The sequence below is a fragment of the Hyperolius riggenbachi genome, chromosome 7, assembly GCF_040937935.1.
Source record: "Hyperolius riggenbachi isolate aHypRig1 chromosome 7, aHypRig1.pri, whole genome shotgun sequence".
In the NCBI taxonomy this organism is placed as follows: Eukaryota; Metazoa; Chordata; class Amphibia; order Anura; family Hyperoliidae; genus Hyperolius; species Hyperolius riggenbachi.
Window position 1 is genome coordinate 94,614,234 of NC_090652.1, and position 27,670 is coordinate 94,641,903.

A 27,670-nucleotide genomic window follows, 5' to 3' on the forward strand; every position below is an offset into this window, starting at 1 on the left:
CGGAGCTTAAAGAACAGTAACAGCCATGGACACTCCTGCTTGGAAGCGGTGTGGGTGAGAGCTTTCCTGCTTTGCTTCTGCATGCATTTTATGCTATACAGGCTGCTCAATTGAATCTGGCTTCCCCCGTTCCTCAGGCTTGCTATATTAGCTTTCTATTTACTGCTGTAGGCTCTGCCTTTGGATGTACATTCTGTATTGCGAGTTCAGGAACAAGTGTATCACCTCATTTTACTTATGCGGACTGTGATCACTTATCCCTAGATAAAAACTGAGGAGTCTTTGAGGATGGACTTGCTTCGTGCTTCCTTAATGAAGTTTTCTCTCCCCTTATTTTTTGCCGGCATAGGTGGTGTGTGTGTAGTATGTGAGAACAGGATGGTCTGTGTGTATGCAGTGGCCACTGTATTCTAACATACTGTAGCAGTCATTATTATATTGGCAGCACAGATAGGCTGAGGCTTTTTTGTACATAGTTTTATTGTATTTTGTACTTTTTGCATGCATAGAAACTACTATTTATCTCACCAGAAACTTCAATTTTTCTATTAATAAAGCTACTGATAATATACAGTGCTGCAAACCAATCCTGTTGTTTTTTTCTTTATGCAATTTTACGGTTGCACTGTCCCCTGATTGGAGGGTTCTTGCTTGATCAACTTCTAATTAGAGTTAAAATTTGAAGTATCTTGGAAGGTAGTGTTCTTATTTTTCAAATATAGGTGCTACGGTAAGGCTGCTACACGTCGCTGGAGGCTCGGTAAGTATTTAGGGAAAAGGTTTGTGCTTTTTAGGCCGTTTGATCAAGCAATCGGCAAGCACATGTATCCAGCAGCTAGTAGTTTCCCATGATGCCGGATACTCAGGACTTTGCTGTAGTTCCAAAAACACTTGTGCTGCACTGCTCTACGTTTATGGGAATTCCCATTTAATTCTGCTTGAAAGAAGAAGAATAACCACACGTCTATACCAAAGATGACCTATTACTGTTTAAACTAATAACAGCAACGATAATAATAATAGTAGTACATCGTACTAAGTTAGACATCAATAATGGCAGAATAATCATACTAAATATTCATCTTTCTTTAGTATTGCAACCATTAATATTTAGACAGAAATTGAAACAATGTAACAACTACGAGCCCACTATATGGACTGGATGCATCTGGATTTTGTTTTGACCAGCACAATGGCTGCAGGCCGGAAACACTGGAGATTTGCAGCTCTACAGCGACTTAATGGGCAGACCCAGCCCAGACTCTCTCTCTGGGGACTGATGCATCGACCTTCATGCATTATTCCTATAGTATCATATTACACCATTGCTCCCAGCAACCCTTTCCTTCCCAGAATGCTCTGCAGCAGCTCACACATCACCATTGCCTCTTGCTGTAAAACAGATCTATATAATGCACATTAACCAGACTTCCTCTCACAGAGAGAATACACAGAGCAGGCAAGGATGGAGACTCTAATGATGGATATTTCTAAAACATAATAGCTCATCAAACACGCAAGCAAAGAACGAAGGCAATGTGTGAGCACAGCTTCACCCCAAGCTAAAAAGCAAAGTCACGTCTTTGAAGCCGTTAAATGACAGACACTAGAGAGGTCCCCTGATACTTCTCAGAGGATTAGTCATTCTGAATTGGGAAGAGCATTAGGTCATCTGCTAATGGGACGATTGTTAATTTATATTGATGCATCCAATCTGTGCATATATCACGAGGTGTAATCTCATACTGTAAAACGTTAACCTGAAGTGAAAAGACTACAAAATACAGATACTTACCTAAGAAGAAGGAATACTCTGGATGCTCCAGAGGCTTCCCATGTCTTCCAGGAGACCACCACCACTGCCAGGACCATCTTGTAAACCGTGTACGCAGTCCTTTTCATGCAGGAGAGGGGCCATGCTGCACCTGCACAAGTATGGCCGCGCCTGCGCAGTAGCACGAGCGTCTCCAGCTTACTGCACAGGTGCGGCTGTACTTGTGCAGGCACAACACGGCCATGCTGGTGCATGAACAGAAGAAGGTCCAGGTGCACCACTGATGGGGGCCAAGAGGAGATGGGATGGTAGCCTTTTTGTAATCTTTTCCCCTCGGGTACACTTTAACTGCTTCCGGACCTCGATGATTGAAATCTACGCCCTGTTTGGGAGCGGTTATTCCTGCCAGGGCGTAGTTTTCAATCATTGCCGCCTGCTTCTTGCAGCCATCCACCTGCTCGCTCTGCTGCCATGCTGACGCCAGAGGTTCTGTGTCTTGGTCAATTTAATTGTCTCCTGTCCTCGTGAACGCTCACAGCAATCACATCACTTAAAAGAACAATTTTGGTCTTAAAGCGTCCAAAGCCATCAAGTCCACCAGAGGTTAAAGGAGGACTCTACCGTGTGGTAAATAAAAAGTTTCCACTAAGTTATGCTAGACATACACTACACAGTTTTTAGTAAGAAGTAGCTTAGGATCTACAGACCCCAATGTCAGTTTTACATTGTGCCCCTCAAGCATTCTATACATAAAAATTGATATGGAGCACCAAAACCTACCAAGGACAGCCACAGTATCAGAGAGATGTAAGCAAAGGAGGAGAAGTCTATTAATGGTTTCATCTAATCAAAGCACATACTGTACCAGCTTAGCACTAAAAAAGAGCCAATCAAGTATGGTAGTTGAGGGAAGGACTCTACTGGGCCCCTCTGGTCCAAGGGCCTTGGTGTAGTCATGACTTCTGCATTCCCTATTGCTATGCCACTAGTAGTAAGTCAGGAAATCTATCAATGTTCTCGAAATTTTATTTTGAGGCTTGTCTATCACTTTGTACAAAGTGATGTTAAACACGGTTTCAGCAGAAATGTTCTGGAATATGGGGATGTCACGGCTGCTGCTGCTAGTTCTGTGCTGGCCAAAGCTACACAATCCTAAGCAAACATTGCTCTTGTACCACTATCACTCACCAGGCTTCCTGCATTCCAGACAGCATCAATCAGCTAAAGAACAGGCTGGTGGATTTGGACTTTTTGGGCACAGTTTCAAAATATCTCTTTATTTGAGAACATAATGGAAATATAAGCGGTAGCTACCCCTCAGAATTGCCTAGCACTCAACAAGTTGTGTCAAGGAACAACACAGGAAAAGGCAACAAACATGAAGATCTGCAAAAAAAAAAGAGATCAAGAGCCCTATTCCACTGGCAGCATTTCTATACAATTTTCAGATTGCGCACAATTTGCAGATCAGAAGGAAACTGTGATGAATACAGATATGACATTGATATGACATCACTGATGTGATTCATTTTTCCCTCAAATGGGAACGCAGTGGATGCAGCATATTTCCTGTGTTTGCTTTTGGATGAAAGTCAATGAAAGTGCAAGAAAACCGCACAGCAAATGCATTGGACCGCATGGTGGAATAGTGGATAGCGCTCTCGCCATATAGCACTAGGGTCTCCAGTTCTAATCTGGGCCAGGGCACTATCTGCATTAGAGTTTGTATATTCTCCCTGTGTGTGCATGGATTTCCTACAGGCATTCTGGCTTCCTCCCACATCCCCAAAACATGTAGATATGTTAATTGGTGTATGGATTATAATGCTGCCAGCGAGTTGGGCGCAGGGTGAGCCGATGCCGCTCAAATTCCCGGCAGCATGAAATACTATTCCCCCTCCGAGTTGTAGCAACTTGGAGGGAGAAGTGGGGTCCAGCGATTGCGCATGGTACAACTATATTAAAGGATACCTGTCCCATCTAAAGTTAAAGTTACAGACAGGAAGGGCCAACATACAGTGGTACCATATTTTTCAGACTATAAGACACTCCTGACTGTAAGATGCACCTAGGGTTAGAGGACAAAAACTAGGGGGGGAAATGTATACTAAACCTGGTGCTTCCATGGTGAAGGGGCATCTTGTGGATTATGCCCACTTTGTACCTCATGCCCCCTTGCACCTCTCATGTTTTCCGGTGTTCACCTTGTTTCCTCCTCTATGCCCCTTTGTGTCCCTGTGTCCTCAGTGTGTCCCCCTGTGTCCTCCTCTGCATGGGCAGAGTACAGGGGGTTCCTGACATTGCGGCAGGTTGGAGGGTCGTATTGGCAGGTGTTTACAAGTCAGGAACTCCCTGCCTTTGGACTATAAGACGCAGTGACTTTTTTTCTCCCAGTTTTGGGGAGGAAAAAGTGAGTCTTATAGTCCAAAAAATACAGTATGTGCATCCAGCTGTGCTTACCTTATGTAGCTCTGTTCTCAAATAACAAAACAGTTATGTCAAAGAGAGCTGCTAACTGTCAAGACCAGATACAGAACATTTATATCATGCTTATCTCCTGGAGGACTCAAAGCGCCAGAGCTGCAGCCACTAAGAAGTGCTCTATAGGCAATAGCAGTGTTAGGGAGTCTTGCCCAAGGTCTCCTCACTGAATAGGTGCTGGCTTACTGAACAGGAAGAGCTGAGATTTGAACCCAGGTCTCCTGTGTCAGAGGCAGAGCCCTTAACCTTTAACAGGGCAAAAGCACTGAGAGTAATTTCCATCCACCACGAAGTCTACTGTCTATCAATAGGATGGGTAAGCATGGTAGCAATATTGAATGGATAATGATCTAGCTGGGTTTGTCTAATATGATGACTACAACCTGTTTATACTCATTTATCATCCTGAATGCAATTCATATTCGCCTTGCTCAAAGTCTGGCGGGCTTTCAAATCATATTTTAATATATTTATATTTCTTTGAAATGCAATTAGAAAACAGTTTGTCTGCACTCGGGCTTTAATAGCAGACAATATTTAACTATTGCAGTCCTGGTTTCCGGGATCAGTTATATTGTCCCCACTGTGTATCCCACAGGGATCCCCAGATGAGTCTTGCTAAAACTAGGCCACAAATGTAAAGTCTGCAAAAGGAACCAAAACCAATGCAGTAATCCACATGGACAGGGATAATTCCAAACACGAGCACTGCCAGATATTTACTTATCACACAGCCAATGAATATTTATATGCTTAACCCTTTGGGTAGCACAAACATAATCCCTGACACACAAAACGGTGAATGAGAGGGGGACAGAAGGGGAAATGCATTGTGGGTATCTAGAGAATGGTGGATGCTGAACAATTTCCCAGCATGCCGTGCTCAGATACCGCAGTGCTGGAAATTATTATATATGTTACCTAAGTGTCAGCAGACAGTGCGACTATGGGGCTGAGGGTCCATTTAATGAAGTCCTTGATGGTTGGATTACTTATTATTCACACTGTTTGCCATTAGCTGACAAAAGTTTTTAACCTCACCGGAGTCATATGACAAAGTGAAGTTGCTGAAAGGAGATATGGCTCCTCCCACTTATATATACATCGAACACTGTGGATGGCCCACTGTCCACAGGTACCAGTGGCGTAGGGCCCGCGGTCGCAACGGTCGCACCCGCGACTGGGCCCTTGTGCTCCAGGGGTCCCTGTGTGACAGGACTGCTTTACTGTCCTGACTGCAGAGTTCCGCTCCCGACTCCTAAACATACCGCGTGAGTTACTACACTGTTCCGTAACTCAGCGGCAGGCATCACCTCTATGCCAGGCACTCAGCACTGCCCCCTTCAGTTAGCCCTGCAGCCAGTAACAGTCTTTAGCTGGCCGGGACCCGGCTCCTCCTCCCCACTTCCTCAAGCCTCATTCACATCTGCTGCGCTGAAAAACGTGTGAAAGCGCGTGATAAAAAACGCATGCGCTTGTGCACGCTTTAGTGCGTGTTTCTGTGCGTTGTGCTGCGCTTCTTTAAAGCACGTTTTGCTTGTTGTACCAGCAGCAGTTGTCAATAAAACTTTGTTTTTGTATGTAAATGTATTTTTTCTCCAATTAGGGGTAAAAAACGCATGCGCTTCTATGCGTTTGTACGCGCTTCTATGCGCTAAAAAAGCACACCCATTCACTTGCATTGATGTGCGCTTTCCAGCTCAATGCACAGAAATGCATGCAACACTACGTTTTTGTAACGCTGCTCAGCGCAGCGCATAGATGTGAACCAGCTACATTTAGTTACATGGGAAAATAAATACCTTGCTGATCGCACAGGGCAGTGCGCTGTAAAAAGTGCACAGAAACGGCCCTGATGTGAACGAGGCCTAAAGAATCAGCGTGAGCAGCCGCAGCGCAGATTCTGTGTGTCTGGTGAGTGAGGTAACTCTTCCTCTCCCTCTCCTCTACTTGCTCCTAAAGGTTCCGTCCACTGACTTACCGTATGTTCTATTATTTTCACCTCTGGCCCGGGCAAATCACAGTCCTGCCTGCTTGATATGTGCCATCTGACACAGTGCAGCGTCTGTGGTGTGCCATATACCTGTCATCCCTCTCCTCTCTTCCAGCAACGTCTGCTCAAACGAAGGGGATTGGGAGATGCTGAGCAGACACCAGGGCTACAAGCGACACCGGGGCTACAAGCAGGAAAAAAGTACCCACGGGACAAGTACAGGCACATCACAGGGGCTACACTGTCAGATGTCACTGCACAATGGGGCCCAGGCACATATCCATCAGGCAGGACTATGCTTTGTCCAGGCATGTGTGATGCATCAGGGGAGAAGAGAAAGTGTCTGGCTGTATAGTCCTAGTCTAATGTCCTCTGGTATTATGTATGTATGTATGTATATAGCACTGACCTCTCCTGCAGCACTTAACAGTGTACATAGTCATGTCACTGACTGTCCTCAGAGGAGCTCACACTCTAATCCTACCATAGTCATAGTGTAATGTCCTACCATATTATTATTATGCATGTATGTAGCACTGACCTCTCCTGCAGCACATTACAGAGTACATAGTCATGTCACTGACTGTCCTCAGAGGAGCTCACAATCTAATCCTACCATAGTCATAGTCTAATGTCGTACCATATTATGTATTTATATAGCACTAACCTCTCCTGCAGCACTGCACAGAGTACATAGTCATGTCACTGACTGTCTTTAGAGGAGCTCACACTTTAATCCTACCATAGTCATAGTCTAATGTCCTACCATATTATTATTATGTATTTATATAGCACTGACATCTTCTGCAGCAAGTTATATGTGGAATCATTACCTTGCTAAAGAGTACATAGTCATGTCACTGACTGTCCTCAGGGGAGCTCACAATCTAATCCTACCATAGTCATAGTCTAATGTCCTACCATATTATTATTATTATGTATTTATATAGCACTGACATCTTCTGCAGCACTTTATAGAGTATATAGTCATGTCATTAGCTGTGAATTATTGATAACTATTACACTGTATGTCTTCAAGGATAATTTCGCTTGTGTGGAGTTCAGCAAAATAGGTTGCAAGCAAATTGGCCTAAATGGGGGTGGGGGCCCCAGTTTCAAATTCCGCATCAGGGCCCAGAAGACTCTAGCTACGCCACTGACAGGTACAGAGGTCTTTCGCTTAGTATATGTATGGCAATGCACTGAAACGGTGAGCCTTGCCATGCTGTAGCGCAAGCAGTGTCAGGATGGGCTGGTGTGAAGCTGAGGAAATTCACCTGCTGGCCAAGCAGCAGAAACCATGTGTTATCACTGCCAATAGAGACCTGTAGCCAGTCTTCACTAAGGCCAGTAACACAGGATTACTGCTGCTTGGCCAGCAAGTGGACTTCTTTAGCTTTACAACAGTCTAGTCCAACACTGAGCCCAAGGGGCAGAATTGCAAAGGACAAATCACTTTGCACTGTTAATTGTTAGAAGGTTAATAAAGTGGGGTAGGTAGATATGGCAACAGTGCACAGAAATCCACTAATAACAGAGTTGGATCATCCACAAGGCAATCCTAGGCAGTTGCCTAGGGCCTGGAGAGTCTAGGGGCCTGGTGGATGCTACCCCACACCAAATCTTACTAAGAAAGCAATCTTAGAGTGATCATCAGCGGCTGGCAAAAACTGCTTTCTTGCCTAGGGCTATATTTCATCTTAATCCTTTTCTGACTAATAATATTAATAATGGTAAAGTCAGCACTTATAGGCTTAAGAAATCCAGCACTCTCAACCTGTTGACAACAGTGCATGTCCCACAAAAAGTTATATGTGGAATCATTACCTTGCTAAAGAGACATAATGGTCTTGAAACACTGGATTTGTCAGTACATTAAAGCGCCAAAATCATAGTTACTAGTGGAATCCCATGAGCATTAAACACCATTGATCTGCTGTCTGCTGAATAAAAGGCAGGCGGCCTATTGGCCCACTGGACCCAAAGGGGCAAAAGGCGGGACGAGTGGGGCGGCTGTTATTGGCACATAGCGGGCATAAAGTTACTAGCACTCGCTATGCTGCACTACAGCAGCATAGGGTGTGCTCCTGTCACAGGGGTTAATTACACCCGCTACACGGCCACTAGTGTGCGTAGCAAGCAGACTCTTCAAATTAAAGCACACTGATGATATAGCCCTGGCAGCCGTCTTGTGCCCTTCCCGCAGCTCCACTCCCAGCCGGTGGCCCCGGGTCCCCTCCGTAGCAGATGCAGACCGTACCAAGTTGGCATCTGCTGCACCTGCGCGACCGTAGGGGCTGGAGGAAGCCCCAGGTAAGTAGATCATCTTTATTTATTCACCCCGAATCTCCCCTTTAAGGGGTCAGAGACCGCTGGTACCGAAGTAGTTAAGTAGCAACCCACCATTGTGGGTACATATTATTGCAAAACATTCCTCCACTAATACCGTACTAATAATGTTGCACTATTTGAGCTCCTGCTGTAACTGTGTTTTCTCTAAGGTTTTCTGAACAACACACTGTGAAACTCTTCCAATTGGTTACACTGTAAACCTGCTTGTACATATTTTATGCCTTTGATATCTAACATTAGATCTTTCAGAATGGGGTCTTCACCGCTTGGAGCAAACAAACGTCAGCTGGTAGGCTTCTAACACTATGTACACTCGCATGATCAAAGTCACCTGAGGCTGCTAAAAACGAATGCCTCTGCCGATAACCGTGTGTGTACAGTGGCCCCTGACACCCCCCAGAACAAGCAAAGCAATCTGCTCCATTGTGCATGCCACTTCCCTGCCCGTCATCAAGTATGCACCGCTCCGTCGCCTGTCTCCATAGTAACAGAACACGTCATCAACTATACAACTGACTTCAAGTCTGTACAGCCTGGCCAAGCAATATCGCACAAGGGGTTCAGGTTCCGACATCCATCACAGGTGTCTACGCACCTTAAGGTACCAACAGACATGAGATGACAGCTGTGGTCCAATCTTATGTCTCAGGAAGCGGTAGACAGGAAACTTGATCTGGTCACTATTATGCCTTCCTGATGGTTTCCACCATCACATTTCCCTCTCCATTCATAATTCCTGTATGCACAAACAGGCCATTTACACAAACAAAAGGAATTCTCTACAGCAGGGCTCTCAAACTCACCGTGGGCCGAAATTGAAAACTGGGACCAAGTTGTGGGCCAACCCCAATTTCTAGAACCCTAATTGCTCCCTTACACAGTTCCCTGGTGTCTTATAGCCCCTCCCTCCTCTATAGTTTCCTGGCACCTAGGCCCCCTCCTATACAGTTCCCTGGTGTCTAGTGGCCCTTCACCATGTGGCTTCATAAATTCAACACTTAGCTATATAGGTTTAGAATTTAGGTGCTTGGAGGCCAAATATAATGCAAAGTAGGGAAACCACTTTTCATATTTGGCCTGCGAGCATCTAAATTCGATGGCATTGCAGGCCAGAATTTGACATGTATGCTCTTAGGGCCCATTCACACATATAAGCGCAAAACAGTAGCGGTTAGCGCTACTGTATTGCGTGGGTGATTAGCACAGTAAAATCACTATACACTTCTGCAATTTAGAGCGATCGCTATCAGCGCTTTGTTAAGAACTGTACCGCGATTGCTCCAGAATTGCGGCAAAATGCTGCAGGTAACACGTTTTGCGATTGGCGCTAATTGCCCGCGATTCGCACCAAACGCGGCAGTGAGATAACTGCCTAGAATAGCACCAGCGCTTTGGCGATTAGTGGGAATCACCCGCTAATCGGCGTAGTGAGAACGGGCCCTTAAGCAATGTGAAGCCACAGGGTAGCTGGAGAAAGCCTCACATAACATGACAGCATCGGACACTTCAGCTGCCCTTGCACCTGCTCATGATTATCTCTGTTCATGATCAGCTGAGTGGGATTAGAACCTGACAACTGCCACTGTAGTTCCCATAGTGGGACTCCTGCTTGTCCTCCCATGCCCCCCCCCCCCCCCCCCGCCCCTTCCCCCCAGAACAGAACTGGCTGACCAGTGTCTGTGCAGTTCTCATTTTGAGGCAGAATTCTCTGCCATGTGTACCAGAGATTTGCTTTGTAACCATTACTGTTTGTTTTTTAAATCCACATTTCCTGGAATCGTTCCTATTTTCAGCTGCACTGACATTCCCTAGCAGCACATTCTATAAGAATACTGTCCTAACCATAAACACTGTGGATGTGTGAAGCATGTTTCACACATAGCGTGTGCTGCTGCTCTGTCACTACAGTTATGTCACAGAGGGTATTCAGAGAGTGAATGAGGAAAGGTCATGAGAGTCCACATAGCAGACTGTCCCTTCTCATTATTCTGACACAATGAAAGCTGCCTGAGAGGAATTCATTTAAAGTAGAACTGACTCAGGTAAGTCTACTCTCCATTAGAATGCATCTCCAGTGACAGAAATAGAAACCTGAAAGTGCATCAGTGTCATCCCTTCATGTGCCGAAAGCCTCATACACACGTGTGAGGACTGCTGCCTGAGAGTTATGAGGACTCGATACCCCAATAGAGCAAGGACAAGTCAGTACAGACGCATTGTTAGCCCCCAGGCTAGCGGCACGTTCTGCTGCTATCTGGGGAGGAGCAGTAAAAGCGTAATATGAGTTGGCGGAGTGAGTGAGAACAATGCTTTTCCTATGCATGTTGTCCGTTTAGGGCTCATTCACACTATGAGTTGCAGGGATTTTTGATTCAATGTGTGCATTTTACAAGGGAAAATAAAAGACCATAGACCCCCAATTTTATCATTTACACTACAACAGTGAGTTGCTGTGCAGTGTATTTCAACTCGTCAGGAGTGATTAAAACTGCGTGGAAATGTATGGAAATGCATCGCAATTTCACAAACCCCTTCATGAGTTTTTATTGAAACATTTTAATGCATTTCAACTCACTAACGAGTGTGAATTTTACAATCGCTACGGTTTGCTTTTTAACATAGGAATCGCGGTAGGTCATTTCCACTACCGCGATTCGTTTTTGCCGGGAACGCGAACGTGCGGCGGAGCGATATTTGCCGCGATTTTGCTATGCAGTGCATAGCATAGCAAAATCGCGGCCGCGAACGTCGGGGAATCGCCGGTAATTGCGATTCAGCAATCGCTAGCGTTCAGCGTGAACGCTAGCGATTGCTAGTGGAAAAGGGCCCTTAGTGAACCGTACCAGAAAGGATCCAATGGATCCGCTCACATTGCTCCATTCAAACGGATCTGTTCAGTACGTTCCACCAAACGGGCTGCAAGTTTGGGGAGGGAATGATCTTTCTGGGGGGATGGATGCAGCGTTTTCATGGTGCGCTAATGGAACAGAGGGTCACAGATCAAAAACTGATGCCCAGTATTAGCGTATCGTTTCACTTGATCCATCCAGTGTGAACCGGGCCTGAAACATAATGTACTGCAGAAAACCTCTTTGATGGCCTCCTTTACATCATCAGCAACTTAAATGTGACCTAAGGGAAAGGGGTACTGCAACTCCGACCAAGAATTAAACTTTATCACAATCAGTAGCAGATACCCCCTTTTACATGAGAAAGCTATTCCTTTTCACAAACAGACCATCAGGGGGCGCTGTATGACTGATATTATGGTGAAACCCCTCCCACAAGAAACTCTGAGTACCTACTCCTGGCAGTTTCCTGTCTGGGAACCTTGCTGCATTGTGGGAAATAGCTGTTTACAAATGTTTCCAACTGCCAAAAAAACATGCAGCAGCTACATCACCTGCCAACAGTAAAAATGCCACCATGTAATAAATGTCAGAATGTAAATCAGGGATTTAAAAGATTTTACAATGGGCAAACACTGACTAAATCATTTATACATAATTATTGGAAAAATGAAGCACTTTTTTATTACAGTATTTTCACTGGAGTTCTTCTTTAAGCTAGGTACACACCCTAGATGACTATAGCGATAACCAACCCCCAAGGGCATTGTTCCCCTCATTATCCTGCCCACTGGAAGCCAGGGCTGTGGAGTCAAAACAATTATTGGGTACCTGGAGTCAGAGTTGTGTTTTCATAAACTCAGGGGTCTGAGTTGGAGACAGATGATTTTTGTACTGACTCCAAAGCCCTGAAGGAAGCTGGTCCGTTGTGCACTTTCATAGCAGAATATAAGCCAGAAGAAAACATTAAAAATGGATTGCAATACCTGCTATAATTAGGGGTTTTTATATTTGACTCATCCTGTGCCAGGTATTTCTGCGCAGAGTTCCCCTTTAAGCAACTCTCTGATGGTCCTGATGAATGGTATTTGCTGTAGCTGGACTGAATGCCAATAGTATCGCTGGCAATACAGAGGGGCTGATTTGTAAAACTATGATAATCCAGTGATATTTATTGCAGCACTATCTACTTTTTTGTGTTACCGCCTATTTATAGAATAACGGTAACACAGCTGTGCTAAGCATTACCATGGCATTCCTCTTCCTAAAGAGGAATGGTCAAAAATTACTTCGGACCATTGTTGATCTGCAACTACAGGAAACGTTTGGTTGAAGTTATTGCTGCCAAAGGAGGTTCAACCAGTTAGTAAATCGAAGGGTTCACATACTTTTTACTGCTACTGTACCTACCTTGGTTTGGAAATCAACCAATCTGGAAGCCTTAATTCAGCCATTGAGGCCCTAAAAGCTAAAGAATGCCGAACGTTCTATGCCATCAGGAAAAAAACTGTACCACCTCAAATCACCGGTAAAAGGTAGAGCTGATAGTCTATGACAGTGTCTACACTACAATCCTACTCTACGGAAGTGATGTATGCAGCCCCATCACCTACCCAGATCAATCAAAATGGGAATCTAGCCCAACAGAAATATTCCACCTGTAATTATGCAAACACCACAAACACCGCAAACACCATGAGAGGACAAACATTGCCTGCAGAGATTGAGATACTGCTTGAGATACAGAAGAGAGTGCTGTCCTACTGGGGGCAACTACAGAACTACAGAGCAGAAGGCCCAACTCACCCCACTGCAAAGCCATGTTGCTCAATGAAGACCAAGAAAAGCCATATACCGTGAAAGAAGTGGTCAATTCTATGGTTCCTCCAGATCCACTGATCCTAAGAAGAGTGCAGATAAAACACACCACAGCCAAGAGCAAAAAGGACTATGTAGATAAACGGAGGATTGAAATAAGACAATCACAAAAATTAACCATATACCAGTCCCTACAGAGAGAAAATAAAATAGCCCCATACCTGGAGAATCTCCAAAACTTTCAGGAGAGGCAAATCCTGAGCGTCTACAGACTGAGTACTCAAAACCTCAAAATCGAGTCTGGGAGACGCAGATGTACAAACCCAGGGAGGAGAGACTGTGCCAACACTGTGAGCAGAAGACCCTCAAGGTGCTGCACGGCTGCACTGCTCAACATATATTGAAATAAGGGAAACCTTCTTTAAAAACAATTGTTAGAACTATTTCCAGACTCCTGACACAGTACCGGATGAGCGAAAAACTCTAAAATCTACCAGAAGAGGAATCCAGTGTCAATGGTTGCACACTGTCACAGCATGCCACAGACTGAGAGGAGCATCAATCAACTGTAAATATAACAATGTCCATGACTGCTTACCCATTGTACCCCTATCTCACCCCCTTCCATGCCCCCATTTCCCCTTTCTTTGTTAATGCCTGTATGAATCTTGGTCAAGCCAATAAAGTTATTTTTGACTGGATATGTCATCCCAGCTCCCCTCGTAAAATGGATAGTGGAAAGGGGTATTGTCCATTTCCACTGAAATGCCCGACATCTGTTGGTATACAGTCATGTTTTACTCCGGTAGAATAATGTTGCAGGTTGGGACTGGATTAAGCAGATTCTCTAAAAACAGACAGGTGTGAATGGTTCCCGGCAACAACATGTGATCGGTTTTCATGTCCATTCATCTATCTCTCTCCAGTCCGGAAATCAATACATTTTCAACTAATGTGTGAACCAGCCCTATGAGATCTGTGAATGATTTTGTGCAATTGCTGCTGCATGCACTTTCCACAAAACTTATTAAAGTGCAATCCCATTGTTAAGATTCATGGAAAACATACACACACAGCTATTCCACAGAGATCCTAACAGGGTGTGTCAGGCTGGACATGTCCAAGTTTCTGTCATTTGCTCAGTTAGTGCAAGTGTGAAGACAAGTAAGAGTCCCTGTTCTGTACAGGTAACTACTAATACAGAAAGAGGAAAACATCTGACTAATACAGAGTACAGATTCCATATTTTAAAAGAAGTGCAATGTGTGCTTATGGTCGGTGTGTAAAGCAAATCTGTAGTTGTAAAAAAAAAAAGTGAGGCCCTTACTGCACCTGCACAAGTACGGCTATGCTTGTGGACAAAGAGGAGTGTGACTGTGAACTTCCAGGGGGTCCCAGCATGACCTCTGGCCTGAAAGTACACTAGAACTATAAGGGATACGGAAGCTGCCACATTTATTCCCTTTTAAACAAAACCAGTTGCCTGACAGTCCTGCTGATCTGTTTGGCTGCAGTAGTGTTTGAATCACATCAGAAACAAACATATGGATAATCTAGTCAGATTTCAATTAGGAACATCTGATCTGCATGCTTCCCCCCCCCCCCCCCCCCTCTTCCTTCAAGGCATCCTCGGGGATGACTGGATGGCTAGCAATAGCAAATTTGGTCTTTAATGTAAGGTGACACCCAGGAAGCAGTTACATCTCTCAGTGGCATGAGAGTACACAGCTGCTTGTTTACAGCATGATGGGGTACAATTGCTTGTCTGGAGCATGATGGGGATACAGATGCTAGTTTACAGCAGGATGGGGTACAGCCGCTTGTTTACACCATGATGGGGTATAGCTGCTGATTTACAGCATGATGGGGGTACACAGCTGCTTGTCCACAGCGTGATGGGGGTACAATGCTTGTTTACAGCATGATGGGGTACAGCTGCTTGTTTACAGCATAATGGGGTACAGCTGCTTGTTTACAGCATGATTAGGGTACAGCTGCTCGTCTAGAGCAAGATGGAGGTAGAGTTGCTTGTTTACAGTGTGATTTGGGTACAGTTGCTTGTCTAGAGCATGATGGGTGTTCCTGCTGCTTGTTTAGAGCATGATGGAGGTTACAGTTGCTTGCTTACAGCACAATATGGGGTTCAGCTGCTTGTCTAGAGCATGATGGGGGTTACAGTTAATCGTATGGAGCATCATGGGGTACAACTGCTTGTCTAGAGCATGATAGGGGTACATCTTCTCGTTTAGAGCATGATGGGGGTACAGTTCCTTCTCTAGAGCATGATGGGGGTTACAGCTGCCTGTCTACTATAGCCCTTCGTAATAACAAACACTTAGAACCACTTCTGTACCCTCAGCCAATTCACTCACTAAGAAAGCAAAGCCATTCACATTTTTCTTCTTTTACACTGGCTGTCAATACATTATTAATAGCCAGACTCGTCACACAGAGGTGACCATAGGACAGCACAGTGGCGTCCCAGCTGTATTGGTCAGTGACTCAGCAGCCATATTAGTACATGAATCAGAAGACTGGTACCCACCTCTTCCGCCTGCTTCCGGAGGGCCTTTTCCCGTTCATACTGAGTCAGTAGCTGTTCATTATCCTCCTTCAGCAGCTCCAGTTCCACCTCGTGTTCTTGGTTCTCGGTCAAGACGGCATCCAGGTTCTCCAGGACGTTGACCACCAGGGGCATAAGCTCCTTGACCACCTCCTCATCGTAACACTGGATCAGCCGCTCAAACTCCCTGTATATGCTGTTGGCAAGCCCCGACACTCGTTCCGACATAACAGACCCCGAACAGTAATCATCCTGATAGACCACTCCATCATCTATCTGTATCTCCATCATCTTGGCAGCTGATGTGGTGCTCCGAGGGCAGAAGCGATAAAATGGGGATACCACCCTTTATAGAAGTCCTTTTGATTTCTGAGTATCTAGCGCCCTTATTAACTTTCCTTTCCTTAAAATACCATCGAAGGAATCCAGTGCATTGATTTGATATTTTTTTTGTAATTCTTATTTTAAGACACTCTAGATCAGGATCTGAAATAGTTAAACTTGATGGTCTATACTTATATTTAGTGCAATGTATATATAAGGCAGCAATAAACACAAGCTGCCAATAAGGTTAAATTCTTAAAAACTACAGGTTCTCTTGAGCTGATGGTTTCAGCGTATTTCTATATGCCCTCCCCAATGTACACTATATACAAGGCACCTCGGATCTGGCCTGCTATTGCTACCAGGGCTTCTGTCTGCGCCAAGGTAATGCAGCACCCCTCTCCATCTGCAGAAGCAGGCAACACTAGTGCCCACCAATAAAGACGATACTCTTCCTATTCTTCAATAATCTTTAGGATCATTGCTGTCTTGTTTACATGCTGCTAGCAGGGATGACAAGCGAGGAAGCTGAGAACAGCTATAAATATAATTTATGTCTATAGATTTATATGGTCTACACTGTACACTTTTACCCAGAATCCTCGCAAATGTAAGAAGAAGCAGGACTTATGCATTAAAGGGAGTTAGGGCATCCTTACAAACCCAGATGCTTAGCAGTTTGATTGACAGCAGATCCTAACAGTGCCTGCACGCCTCTCCAGTGACTGGTAAATAGGCTAATTGCTTACATTGAGGTGACGTCCATCCTAATGACAGCCAGACCTGATCCCTGGAATAAATGCATCTTCCTTCTCAGCATAGGATCCGTGCACCTGATTCCTCCCTCCCCCACCCTCTGCTGATAGCTGGGAAGCAGATTCTGCCTGGAAATTGGAGTGAACACACCTGTGCTGGTCCTGGGGGTGATCCTGGTGATGGTGATGCTGCTCCCCTGCTCGGGTGTCACAGGGACCCCTCCATCTCATTACAGAGGTGATGTGGTCCTTAGCAGACAGAGGCACCTCCCAGCTCTGCTGTGTGTGGGAATAGGAGGCTGGCTCTTGCCTCCCTCCTCTGACAAGGCTGCTGATCTGACGTCAGGCTGTCTGCATTATGGGTAAAGAATACAGCTGATTCACTCCCAGTATCTCCTGCACTGCAAACCCACTGCCCGCTTGCTATTGGAGCACAGGCCTAGAGGGAGGGGGGATGCCTGGTGGCTGCTGCTACCTTGTCACATCGCTTCCCTGTTGCCTAAAATACCATCACAAGGATCATCAGTTGTAGAAGCATCATTAAATGTCAGAAGTCAAAAGGAGGAAAAGTGATTCCTTGCAAGACAAAATGACAACTCGCTGCATATAAAGTAGATTCTGAAGCAATGGTTCCTGGCTGGAATCTCACAGCATCATGTATGGCAAGGATCATACACATCACTTGAAACTGTGAAAGTTAAAATTGTGATAGATTGCATGTATGACCAAAAACGTAAGATTGTTCTGTTGAACGAGTGTAACTTTCCAAATGTTCATTTCCTTTCCAAAAATAGATTTCCTTAAAAAAAAAAATCATATAAAAGAATCGCTCAGCGTTCGACAACGAATAAAACAAAAAATGCTTTTTGATTACAATATTGAATTGTTCAATGAAAGAATTATATCGCATTGCATAAGAACATGATTTTGCAAGTTCATTTGTACAATAAGATTGTATAGAAGCAATTTTCCATCAGATCAACGGGTACCGTAATCTGATAAGAAGTTGTAGCGTGTTTAGACGTACAATAATAATATGATAATGCAATCGATTTTCCATCGTTAACTACCTAAAATTGATCACATTCTCATTCGAGATCTGATCGGACCAGTCGGAAATTATTGAGTTGATTTGATGGAAAATTGTATCGTGTGTACTAGGCTTAAGGGCCAACAGATTGAAAATACTTTGAAAGGATTGATTTGATACTGAAGCTCTTACACTATAGGAGTATACATACAAGGGGTAAGCTTGAACAACCAAGATTGTATGGTCTATGGCCACTTTAAAGGTGGCCACACACGTTACAATTGTTCTGTTCAACTTTACCCCAATTAAAAACAATCAATTGAACCGAAAAATCAAGGTTTTTTTATTTTATTTTATTTTCAATGGAGAAATCTGATCAGATTTCCCATTTTTCTTGATTTTTTTGAGATTGGACGTGTGGGAAAATTAAGACCAACTTTTAAAAAGATTTGTATGGTGTGTGATGGACTGTCAAATTGTATTCAACCTGAATAAATTATTTGTAACTATTTAGCACATACCAAACTGTTTGTAGAAAAAAAACAAAAACCATGGAAACATGGAAGATTGTGCATATATATGTAGAGAATGATGAAAAGATGGCAGAGTGTGTTTATGCGTGCGTGCGTGCAAAATTATCATATTATGTAACTGCATTGTATCGGTTTTCTTAGTTTGCAGCACAATAAAATGTGGTAAAAGTATTTGTAAGTAACAATGCTGTGTTCAGTAGTTATTGTATTGCTAAACAGCAAATGATGATCACGAAAAATTGATATATGTACAAAGATGAAATCCATATACTGTATATATAAAATTGAAAGCGCTCGCGTGTGTGCGTGTGTGTATTTGTATGCACCATGATCACTCGAAAATGCACAGACCGAGTTCAACAAAACTTGCTATACAGATTCCTTACTACCTAGGAAGATATGTTCTGGGGGTCTCGAGTCCCCCCTGCACACATGGTTGGAACCACAAACAGCCAATCAGATTTCACCCATTCACATCAATGGAAAAATGTTGATTTTAAATGGGAAAATGTAAACTGTCGCCATTCTTAGACTGTTAATCGCAGGGTTTTTAAACCTGTCAAGTTGGTCACTGCGTGACTGGGATTAATATTCAGGAAAGTAGGTGGAGCCTACATCAGCCAATCAAAATTCACTTATTGATTTTCAAGGGGAATATTTAAATTGCTGCCATTCTTACACTGTTAATGGCTGAGCCCTCAAACCTGGTACAAGCAGTCATTGGATGTCTGGGGTTCAAATTAAGAAAGCAGGACGGATGTCAAAAACAGCCAATCAGATTTGTTTCATTTCAATTGGCAGATTTACTTTATTTTTATAATCAGACACACTTACCATGCTTACTGCACTTTTTCTTATATTCTGCCTGTCTGCTAACATCTACAAGCTGTATTGCTACTTGCATCCTCCCAGTGTACCACACTCCATATTAATTTCACCTGCTCTGCTTTCCTCACCATCTCATGAACAGTTAGCTCTCCTGAAATCTCTCTCTCATCCCAGCAGCTCAAAAACCTCACAAACATTTAAATTCCATTCACATTTGCTTACTCTCTCCCTTCTCTTACTTGCAGCTGGTGATATATCACCTAACCCTGGGCCACAGCCTGCTGCCAGACAAGCACCCCCTGCTCGCCTGCTTCACACACTTCACAGCCCTCTGTCCACAAATAACCTCAACATCCATCCTCGCCCCAACCTTATTTCCATCCATCCCACCCACAAACACATGCTCCCCCTACCCTGCGGTTTCTGGAATGGGGGAGGTGTGGGTCTGCTCCTCTCCCCATCCTGCACCTTTCATGTCCTCACTCCACCTCCCTCGCTACAATTCACATCATTCGAGGTCCACACTATCCGCCTCCACAATCCCCTCCCAGCCATTGTTGCGGTCTTATACCGCCCTCCGTCGAGCTCCACATCACAATTTCTCGTCGACCTTTCCTCCTGGCTCCCACACATCCTCTCCTCTGACCTCCCCACCATCATCCTCTGGGAGTTCAACATTCCCATCGATGAACCCAACAACTCTGTTGTGACCCGGCTTCTCACCATAGCCAACTCCCTTGGCCTAGTACACCCCCCCCCCACACACACACAAGCGCACACACACACACACACACACACACACACACACACACACACACACACACACACACACACACACACACACACACACACACACACACACACACTCTCGATCTTATATTCACTAAATCCACCACCATTACAGACCTTAACATCACATCCTTCCCACCCTCAGACCATCACCTTCTCACCTTCAACCTTCTCATAGAAGGCACCTCCAAACTACCTGCCCACCCACCTGGTCGATGGCATTGAGACCTACGCAAGCTCAACCCTAGTGACCTTGCCGACCCCCTCCATGCCCTCTCCTCCACTCTCCCCATCCTAACCTGTCCTAATCTTGCTGCAGCTCAGTATCGCCAAACTCTCATCAGCCGTAGAGAAAGCTGCTCCCCCAATATTCGGCTGCAACTGACCCCCTAACCCTCAGCCCTGGCGAACTACCCATACTCGCAAACCACCAGAGGGCAACACACACCACTGAACAGAAATGGAGGAAAACTAGACTTAACCAGGATTTCCTACAGTACAAGACTAACCTGCTGCAGTTCAACACTGCCCTTGCTGATGCAAAGCAAGAATACTTTACCAAGCTCATCAGAGCACAAGCTTCCAACCCCCGGTGTCTTTTTGCCACTTTCAACTCCCTGTTAACCCCCCACCCCCCCCCCCCACCCTCGTTTCCTCCCTCTCAGCCACTGATTTAGCCACCCACTTCACCAACAAAATTGTCTCCATTCATCAGGAAATATCCAATCTTCAGCTCCCAACCAGCTCCTCCTCCACCCAATTCCTCCCCTCATCTCCTTCACTCCTACTACCACTGAGGAAGTCAACTACCTACTGCAGACTTCCCATACCACTACCTCCCCCCTTGATCCCATCCCTTCTGATTTACTCCAGCCTCACTTCACGGATTTGGCCCCAGTCCTCACTACCCTGTTTAACCTCTCCCTATCCACATGCACCTTACCCTCAGACTTCAAGCAGGCCACTGTACTACCCCTGCTCAAGAAACCCTCACTCAACCCTTCACTACCCTCCAACTACCGCACTATCTTCCTCCCCCCCTTTGCCTCAAAACTCCTTGAGCATCTAATTCACAAACGCCTGACCCAGTACCTCAATGCCAACTCACTGCAATCTGGATTTTGGCCTGCCCACTCAACCGAAACTGCTCTCACCAAAGTGGTCAATGACCTTGCCGTAGCTAAAGCTTAAAGAGGATCTCCAGCCTAAACAAACATACTGTCATTAAGTTGCATTAGTTATGTTAATTAAAATAGATAGGTAATATAATCACTTACCAAGAACAGGCAAATGTTTGATTTCATGATGGCAGCCATCTTTTTGGTTGAAAGGAGGTGACAGGGAGCATTAGACACAGTTCCAACTGTCCTGTGTTCTGAGCGCCTCTCCCAGTTGCTAGGCAACGTGAATAATAACATAGTAAATCCCATCATGCATCAGGGAAAAAAAGCCCGGGCGGGTGTGTGGAGCTTAGCTAAAAATGCAGCTTTGGTAAGAAAAACAAAGTTCTGATGCTGTGAAACTGTTAAAGAAACACCAAGCCTTTTCAGTTCTGCTGAGTAGATTTTTAGTCTGGAGGTTCACTTTAACCTCCCTGGCGGTAAGCCCGAGCTGAGCTCGGGCTATGCCGCGCAGGGGGAGATCTCAGCCCCTGGTGGGGCGATTTAGATGCTGTAAAGTGCTGTGCGCGCAGCCAGCACTTTGCTAGCCGCGCGCACAGCCTGATCGCCGCCGCTCTGCGGCGATCGGCCGCACGCAGCGGCTGAAGAGGGCCCCCCCCCCCCCGCCAGAGCCCTGCGCTGCCCGGATCAATGAGTTCCGGGCAGCGCTATGGGCTGGATCGGGTGTGCCTGACGTCAGGACGTCGGCTGACGACCATGACGTCATCCCGATCGTCGCCATGGCGACAGGAGAAGCCAAACAGGGGAACGCGTTATATACGCGTTCCCCTGTTTGCTATAGATGCCGGCGACGATCGGACTAGAGGGCCACATGCGCCCTCTAGTGGTGTTTCATGTAGCTACCACTCTGGTAGCTTTACATGAAACAAAAAAATTTTTTTTTTTAAAAAAAGGATTTTTTTCAATTTGGAAAAAAAAATTAACCGCCAGGGAGGTTAAGGTAAATACTTCATTCTCCTCCTCCATGACCTTTCAGCAGCTTTTGACACAGATTATCCCCTACTCCTACAGTCCCTTCAGTCCATAGGCATTCAGGACCTCGCCCTGACCTGGCTTTCATCTAACCTACACTGAGGACACCACCTGTACCTGGTTATCTATACTGGGGCACCTATAGCATGCTATCTATACTGTGGCACCTGGCTAAACTATACTGGGACACCACCTGTACCTGGCTAACTATTCTGGGGCACCTATAGCTCACTACCTATACTGTGGCAACTGGCTAACATATACTGTGGCACCTGGCTAACATATCCTGGGGCACCACCTGTACCTGGCTCTCTATACTGGGGCACCTATAGCCTTTGCTACCTATGCTGTGGCACCTGGCTAACCTATACTGGGGCACCACCTGTACATTGCTATTTATCCTGGGGCACCTATTGCACGCTACCTATACTGTGGCACCTGGCTAACCTACAGTGGGTTGCAAAAGTATTCGGCCCCCTTGAAGTTTTCCACATTTTGTCACATTACTGCCACAAACATGCATCAATTTTATTGGAATTCCATGTGAAAGACCAATACAAAGTGGTGTACACGTGAGAAGTGGATCGAAAATCATACATCATTTCAAACATTTTTTACAGTTCAATAACTGCAAAGTGGGGTGTGCGTAATTATTCGGCCCCCTGAGTCAATACTTTGTAGAACCACCTTTTGCTGCAATTACAGCTGCCAGTCTTTTAGGGTATGTCTCTACCAGCTTTGCACATCTAGAGACTGAAATCCTTGCCCATTCTTCTTTGCAAAACAGCTCCAGGTCAGTCAGATTAGATGGACAGCGTTTGTGAACAGCAGTTTTCAGATCTTGCCACAGATTCTCGATTGGATTTAGATCTGGACTTTGACTGGGCCATTCTAACACATAGATATGTTTTGTTTTAAACCATTCCATTGTTGCCCTGGCTTTATGTTTAGGGTCATTGTCCTGCTGGAAGGGGAACCTCCGCCCCAGTCTCAAGTCTTTTGCAGTCTCCAAGAGGTTTTCTTCCAAGATTGCCCTGTATTTGGCTCCATCCATCTTCCCATCAACTCTGACCAGCTTCCCTGCCCCTGCTGAAGAGATGCACCCCCGAGCATGATGCTGCTGCCACCACCATATTTGACAGTGGGGATGGTGTGTTCAGAGTGATGTGCAATGCTAGTTTTCCGCCACACATAGCGTTTTGCATTTTGGCCAAAATGTTCCATTTTGGTCTCATCTGACCAGAGAACCTTCTTCCACATGGTTGCTGTGTCCCCCACATGGTTTGTGGCAAACTGCAAACGGGACTTCCTATGCTTTCTGTTAACAATGACTTTCTTCTTGCCACTCTTCCATAAAGGCCAACTTTGTACAGTGCATGACTAATAGTTGTCCTATGGACAGAGTCTCCCACCTGAGCTGTAGATCTCTGCAGCTCGTCCAGAGTCACCATGGGCCTCTTGACTGCATTTCTGATCAGCGCTCTCCTTGTTCGGCCTGTGAGTTTAGGTGGATGGCCTTGTCTTGGTAGGTTTACAGTTATGCCATACTCCTTCCATTTCTGAATGATCGCTTGAACAGTGCTCCGTGGGATGTTCAAGGCTTTGGAAATCTTTTTGTAGCCTAAGCCTGCTTTAAAAAGAACCCGAGGTGGGTTTGAAGAATATTATCTGCATACAGAGGCTGGATCTGCCTATACAGCCCAGCCTCTGTTGCTATCTCAAACCCCCCTAAGGTCCCCCTGCACTCTGCAATCCCTCATAAATCACAGCCACGCTGCTGACAAACAGCTTGTCAGAGCTGGCTGTGTTTATCTCTATAGTGTCAGTCTGCTGCTCTCCCCGCCTCCTGCAGAACTCCAGTCCCCGCCTGCATCCCTTCCCTCCCTGCTGATTGGAGGGAAGGGACGGGGCAGGGACCGGAGCTATGCAGGAGGCGGGGGAGCAGCTGAGACTGACACTACAGATGTAAACACAGCCTCAGAGCATGGCTGTGATTTATGAGAGATTGCAGAGTGCAGGGGGACCTTAGTGGGGTTTGGGATAGCAACAGAGGCTGGGCTGTATAGGCAGATACAGCCTCTGTATGCAGATAACATTCTTTAAACACACCTCGGGTTCTCTTTAAATGTCTCAATAACTTGATCCCTGGCCTGTCTGGTGTGTTCTTTGGACTTCACGGTGTTGTTGCTCCCAATATTCTCTTAGACAACCTCTGAGGCCCTCACAGAGCAGCTGTATTTGTACTGACATTAGATTACACACAGGTGCACTCTATTTAGTCATTAGCACTCATCAGGCAATGTCTATAGGCAACTGACTGCACTCAGATCAAAGGGGGCCGAATAATTATGCACACACCACTTTGCAGCTATTTATTTGTAAAAAATGTTTGTAATCATGTATGACTTTCGTTCCACTTCTAACGTGTACACCACTTTGTGTTGGTCTTTCATGTGGAATTCCAATAAAATTGATTCATGTTTGTGGCAGTAATATGACTAAATGAGGAAAACTTCAAGGGGGCCGAATACTTTTGCAACCCACTGTATACTGGGGCACTTGCCGTACCTGGCTAGCTATAATGGAGCACCTATAGCTCGCTACCTATACAGGGGCAACTGTACTTGGCTACCTATAGCTCGTTACCTATACTGTGGCAACTGTACTTGGTTACCTTTACTGGGGCACCTATAACTCATCTCTACTGGGGGCACCTGTACCTGGCTAACCTATACTGGGTGCACCTACAGTACAGACCAAACGTTTGGACACACCTTCTCATTCAAAGAGTTTTCTTTATTTTCATGACTATGAACATTGTAGATTCACACTGAAGGCATCCAAACTATGAATTAACACATGTGGAAGTATAGTACATCACCAAAAAGTGTGAAACAACTGAAAATATGCCATATTCTAGGTTCTTCAAAAGTAGCCACCGTTTGCTTTGATTGCTGCTTTGCCCACTCTTGGCATTCTCTTGATGAGCTTCAAGAGGTAGTCACCTGAAATGGTCTTCCAACAGTCTTGAAGGAGTTTCCAGAGATGTTTAGTACTTGTTGGCCCTTTTGCCTTCACTCTGCAGTCCAGCTCACCCCAAACCATCTCTATTGGGTTCAGGTTTGGTGACTGTGGAGGCCAGGTCATTTGGCGCAGCACCCCATCACTCTCTTTTCTGGTCAAATAGCCCTTACACAGCCTGGAGGTGTGTTTGGGGTCATTGTCCTGTTGAAAAATAAATGATGGTCCAACTAAACGCAAACCGGATGGAATAGCATGCCGCTGCAAGATGCAGTGGTAGCCATGCTGGTTCAGTATGCCTTTAATTTTGAATAAATCCCCAACAGTGTCACCAGCAAAGCACCCCCACACCATCACACCTCCTCCATGCTTGACAGTGGGAACCCGGGATGTAGAGACCATCCGTTCACCTTTTCTGCATCGCACAAAGACATGGTGGTTGGAACAAAAATCTCAAATTTGGACTCATCAGACCAAAGCACAGATTTTCACTGGTCTAATGTCTATTCCTTGTTTTCTTTAGCCCAAACAAGTCTCTTCTGCTTGTTGCCTCTCCTTAGCAGTGGTTTCCTAGCAGATATTCTACCATGAAGGCCTGATTTACACAGTCTCCTTTTAACAGTTGTTCTAGAGATGTGTCTGCTGCTATAACTCTGTGTGGCATTGACCTGGTCTCTAATCTGGGCTGCTGTTAACCTGCGATTTCTGAGGCTAGTGACTCGAATGAACTTATCCTCTGCAGCAGAGGTGACTCTTGGTCTTCCTTTCCTGGGGCGGTCCGCATGTGAGCCAGTTTCTTTGTAGCGTTTGATGGTTTTTGAGACTGCACTTGGGGACACCTTCAAAGTTTTCCCAATTTTTCGGACTGACTAACATTCATTTCTTAAAGTAATGATGGCCACTCCTTTTCTTTACTTAGCTGCTTTTTTCTTGCCATAATACAAATTCTAACAGTCTAATCAGTAGGACTATCAGGTGTGTATCCACCTGACTTCTCCACAACGCAACTGATGGTTCCAACCCCATTTATAATGCAAGAAATCCCACTTATTAAACCTGACAGAGCACACCTGTGAAGTGAAAACCATTTCAGGTGACTACGTCTTGAAGCTCATCAAGAGAATGCCAAGAGTGTGCAAAGCAGTAATCAAAGCAAAAGGTGGCTACTCTGAAGAACCTAGAATAATAAATTTTCAGTTGTTTTGCGCTTTTTGGTTATGTACTATACTTCCACGTTTTAATTAATAGTTTGGATGCCTTCAGTGTGAATCTACAATGTTCATAGTCATGAAAATAAAGAAACTCTTTGAATGAGAAGGTGTGTCCAAACTTTTGGTCTGCAGTGTATGCCTTGCTACCTATACTGGGGGAACTATACCTAGATACCTATACGGGGCACCTATACCTGGCAAGAACAGGGAGACAAGAGCTGACACAGAGTGGGACATAAGAGGCACAGGGCGAACAGAGATGAGACAGGGGACAGGAGGTGAAGCAGAGGGGGACCACAAACTGAGGTGACAAGGGGGCAGGGGGGGGGGGGGGTCAAAAGAGGCACAGGGAGAACAAAGGGGGACAAAATAGAACGGATTCAGTTTAAGAATGGACACTGTCCATATCTCATTTGGTAACCAGGGACTACCTGTATTTCTCTAGTGTATTTGGCTTCAGCCACATTATGTCATGACCATGCACACTGTTTTACGCGCCGCTAAGTCACTGATTTATTAGAAAGGAGGGGGTGGTCTCATTCTGTGATCAATTGATAGTTAAGAAGACTGCAATAAAATCATTCATACATACTGTACAGAGTAAGAAACAAACATGAGGTACATAGTAATACAGACATTGGCATACACAAAATATCAACATAGGTACATAATATAGAACTGGTAGACATAGTAATTACAGTGACAAATGCAGCATGATGATAAAAATGTATAGCAAATTCCAAGACACAAAAGGGTGCCCTTGTGAGCTTACAATCTAAAGGAATAGGGAGGGAATGGGGTAATATAAAATATGTATACATAGAGGCATATTATGTATGTTTGTTTTTAGGTTATATTTAGTAATTAGCACAGCAAGAGGGTGAAGGGGAATGGCCTAAGTTAGGGTGCATGCTTGTCTGAATAAGTGAGTTTTAAGAGAGTGCTTCAAGATTTAAAAGGTTGGAGAGTAACAGATGTGTTTTGGAAGGTGATTCCAAAGGGGCGAGGCTTGTGAGAAATCTTGTATATGTAAATATGTCAAGGTGATTCTAGAGGATTACCAGAGCCGGACTTTGCACTAGGCACAAGCCTGGAGGCGCCAGTATGCAAAGAGGTGGCTGTCACTGGTTTGCAAACCTGCGCAGAGCAAGTGCTCCTGAGGCCATGAAGTTATTTCCACTACACTGGGATGCGAA

The 27,670-nt window shown here is 45.1% G+C and overlaps 1 protein-coding gene across 15 annotated transcripts in view; it reads right to left on the reverse strand.

Moving 5' to 3' along the window:
• Positions 1–27,670, reverse strand: part of MAPK8IP3 (mitogen-activated protein kinase 8 interacting protein 3) — a 175,666-nt gene that overhangs the window by 130,502 nt on the left and 17,494 nt on the right. For 12 of the 15 annotated variants that reach the window (XM_068244365.1, XM_068244370.1, XM_068244361.1 and 9 more), the window contains exon 1: positions 15,813–17,231. The exons of the other annotated variants lie outside the window; for them this stretch is intronic. In XM_068244365.1, the coding sequence (XP_068100466.1) occupies positions 15,813–16,121 (309 nt within the window). In that variant the 5' untranslated portion in view covers positions 16,122–17,231. Of the gene's footprint in view, positions 1–15,812; positions 17,232–27,670 lie in introns of those variants that run through there. 15 annotated transcript variants of the gene reach the window in all.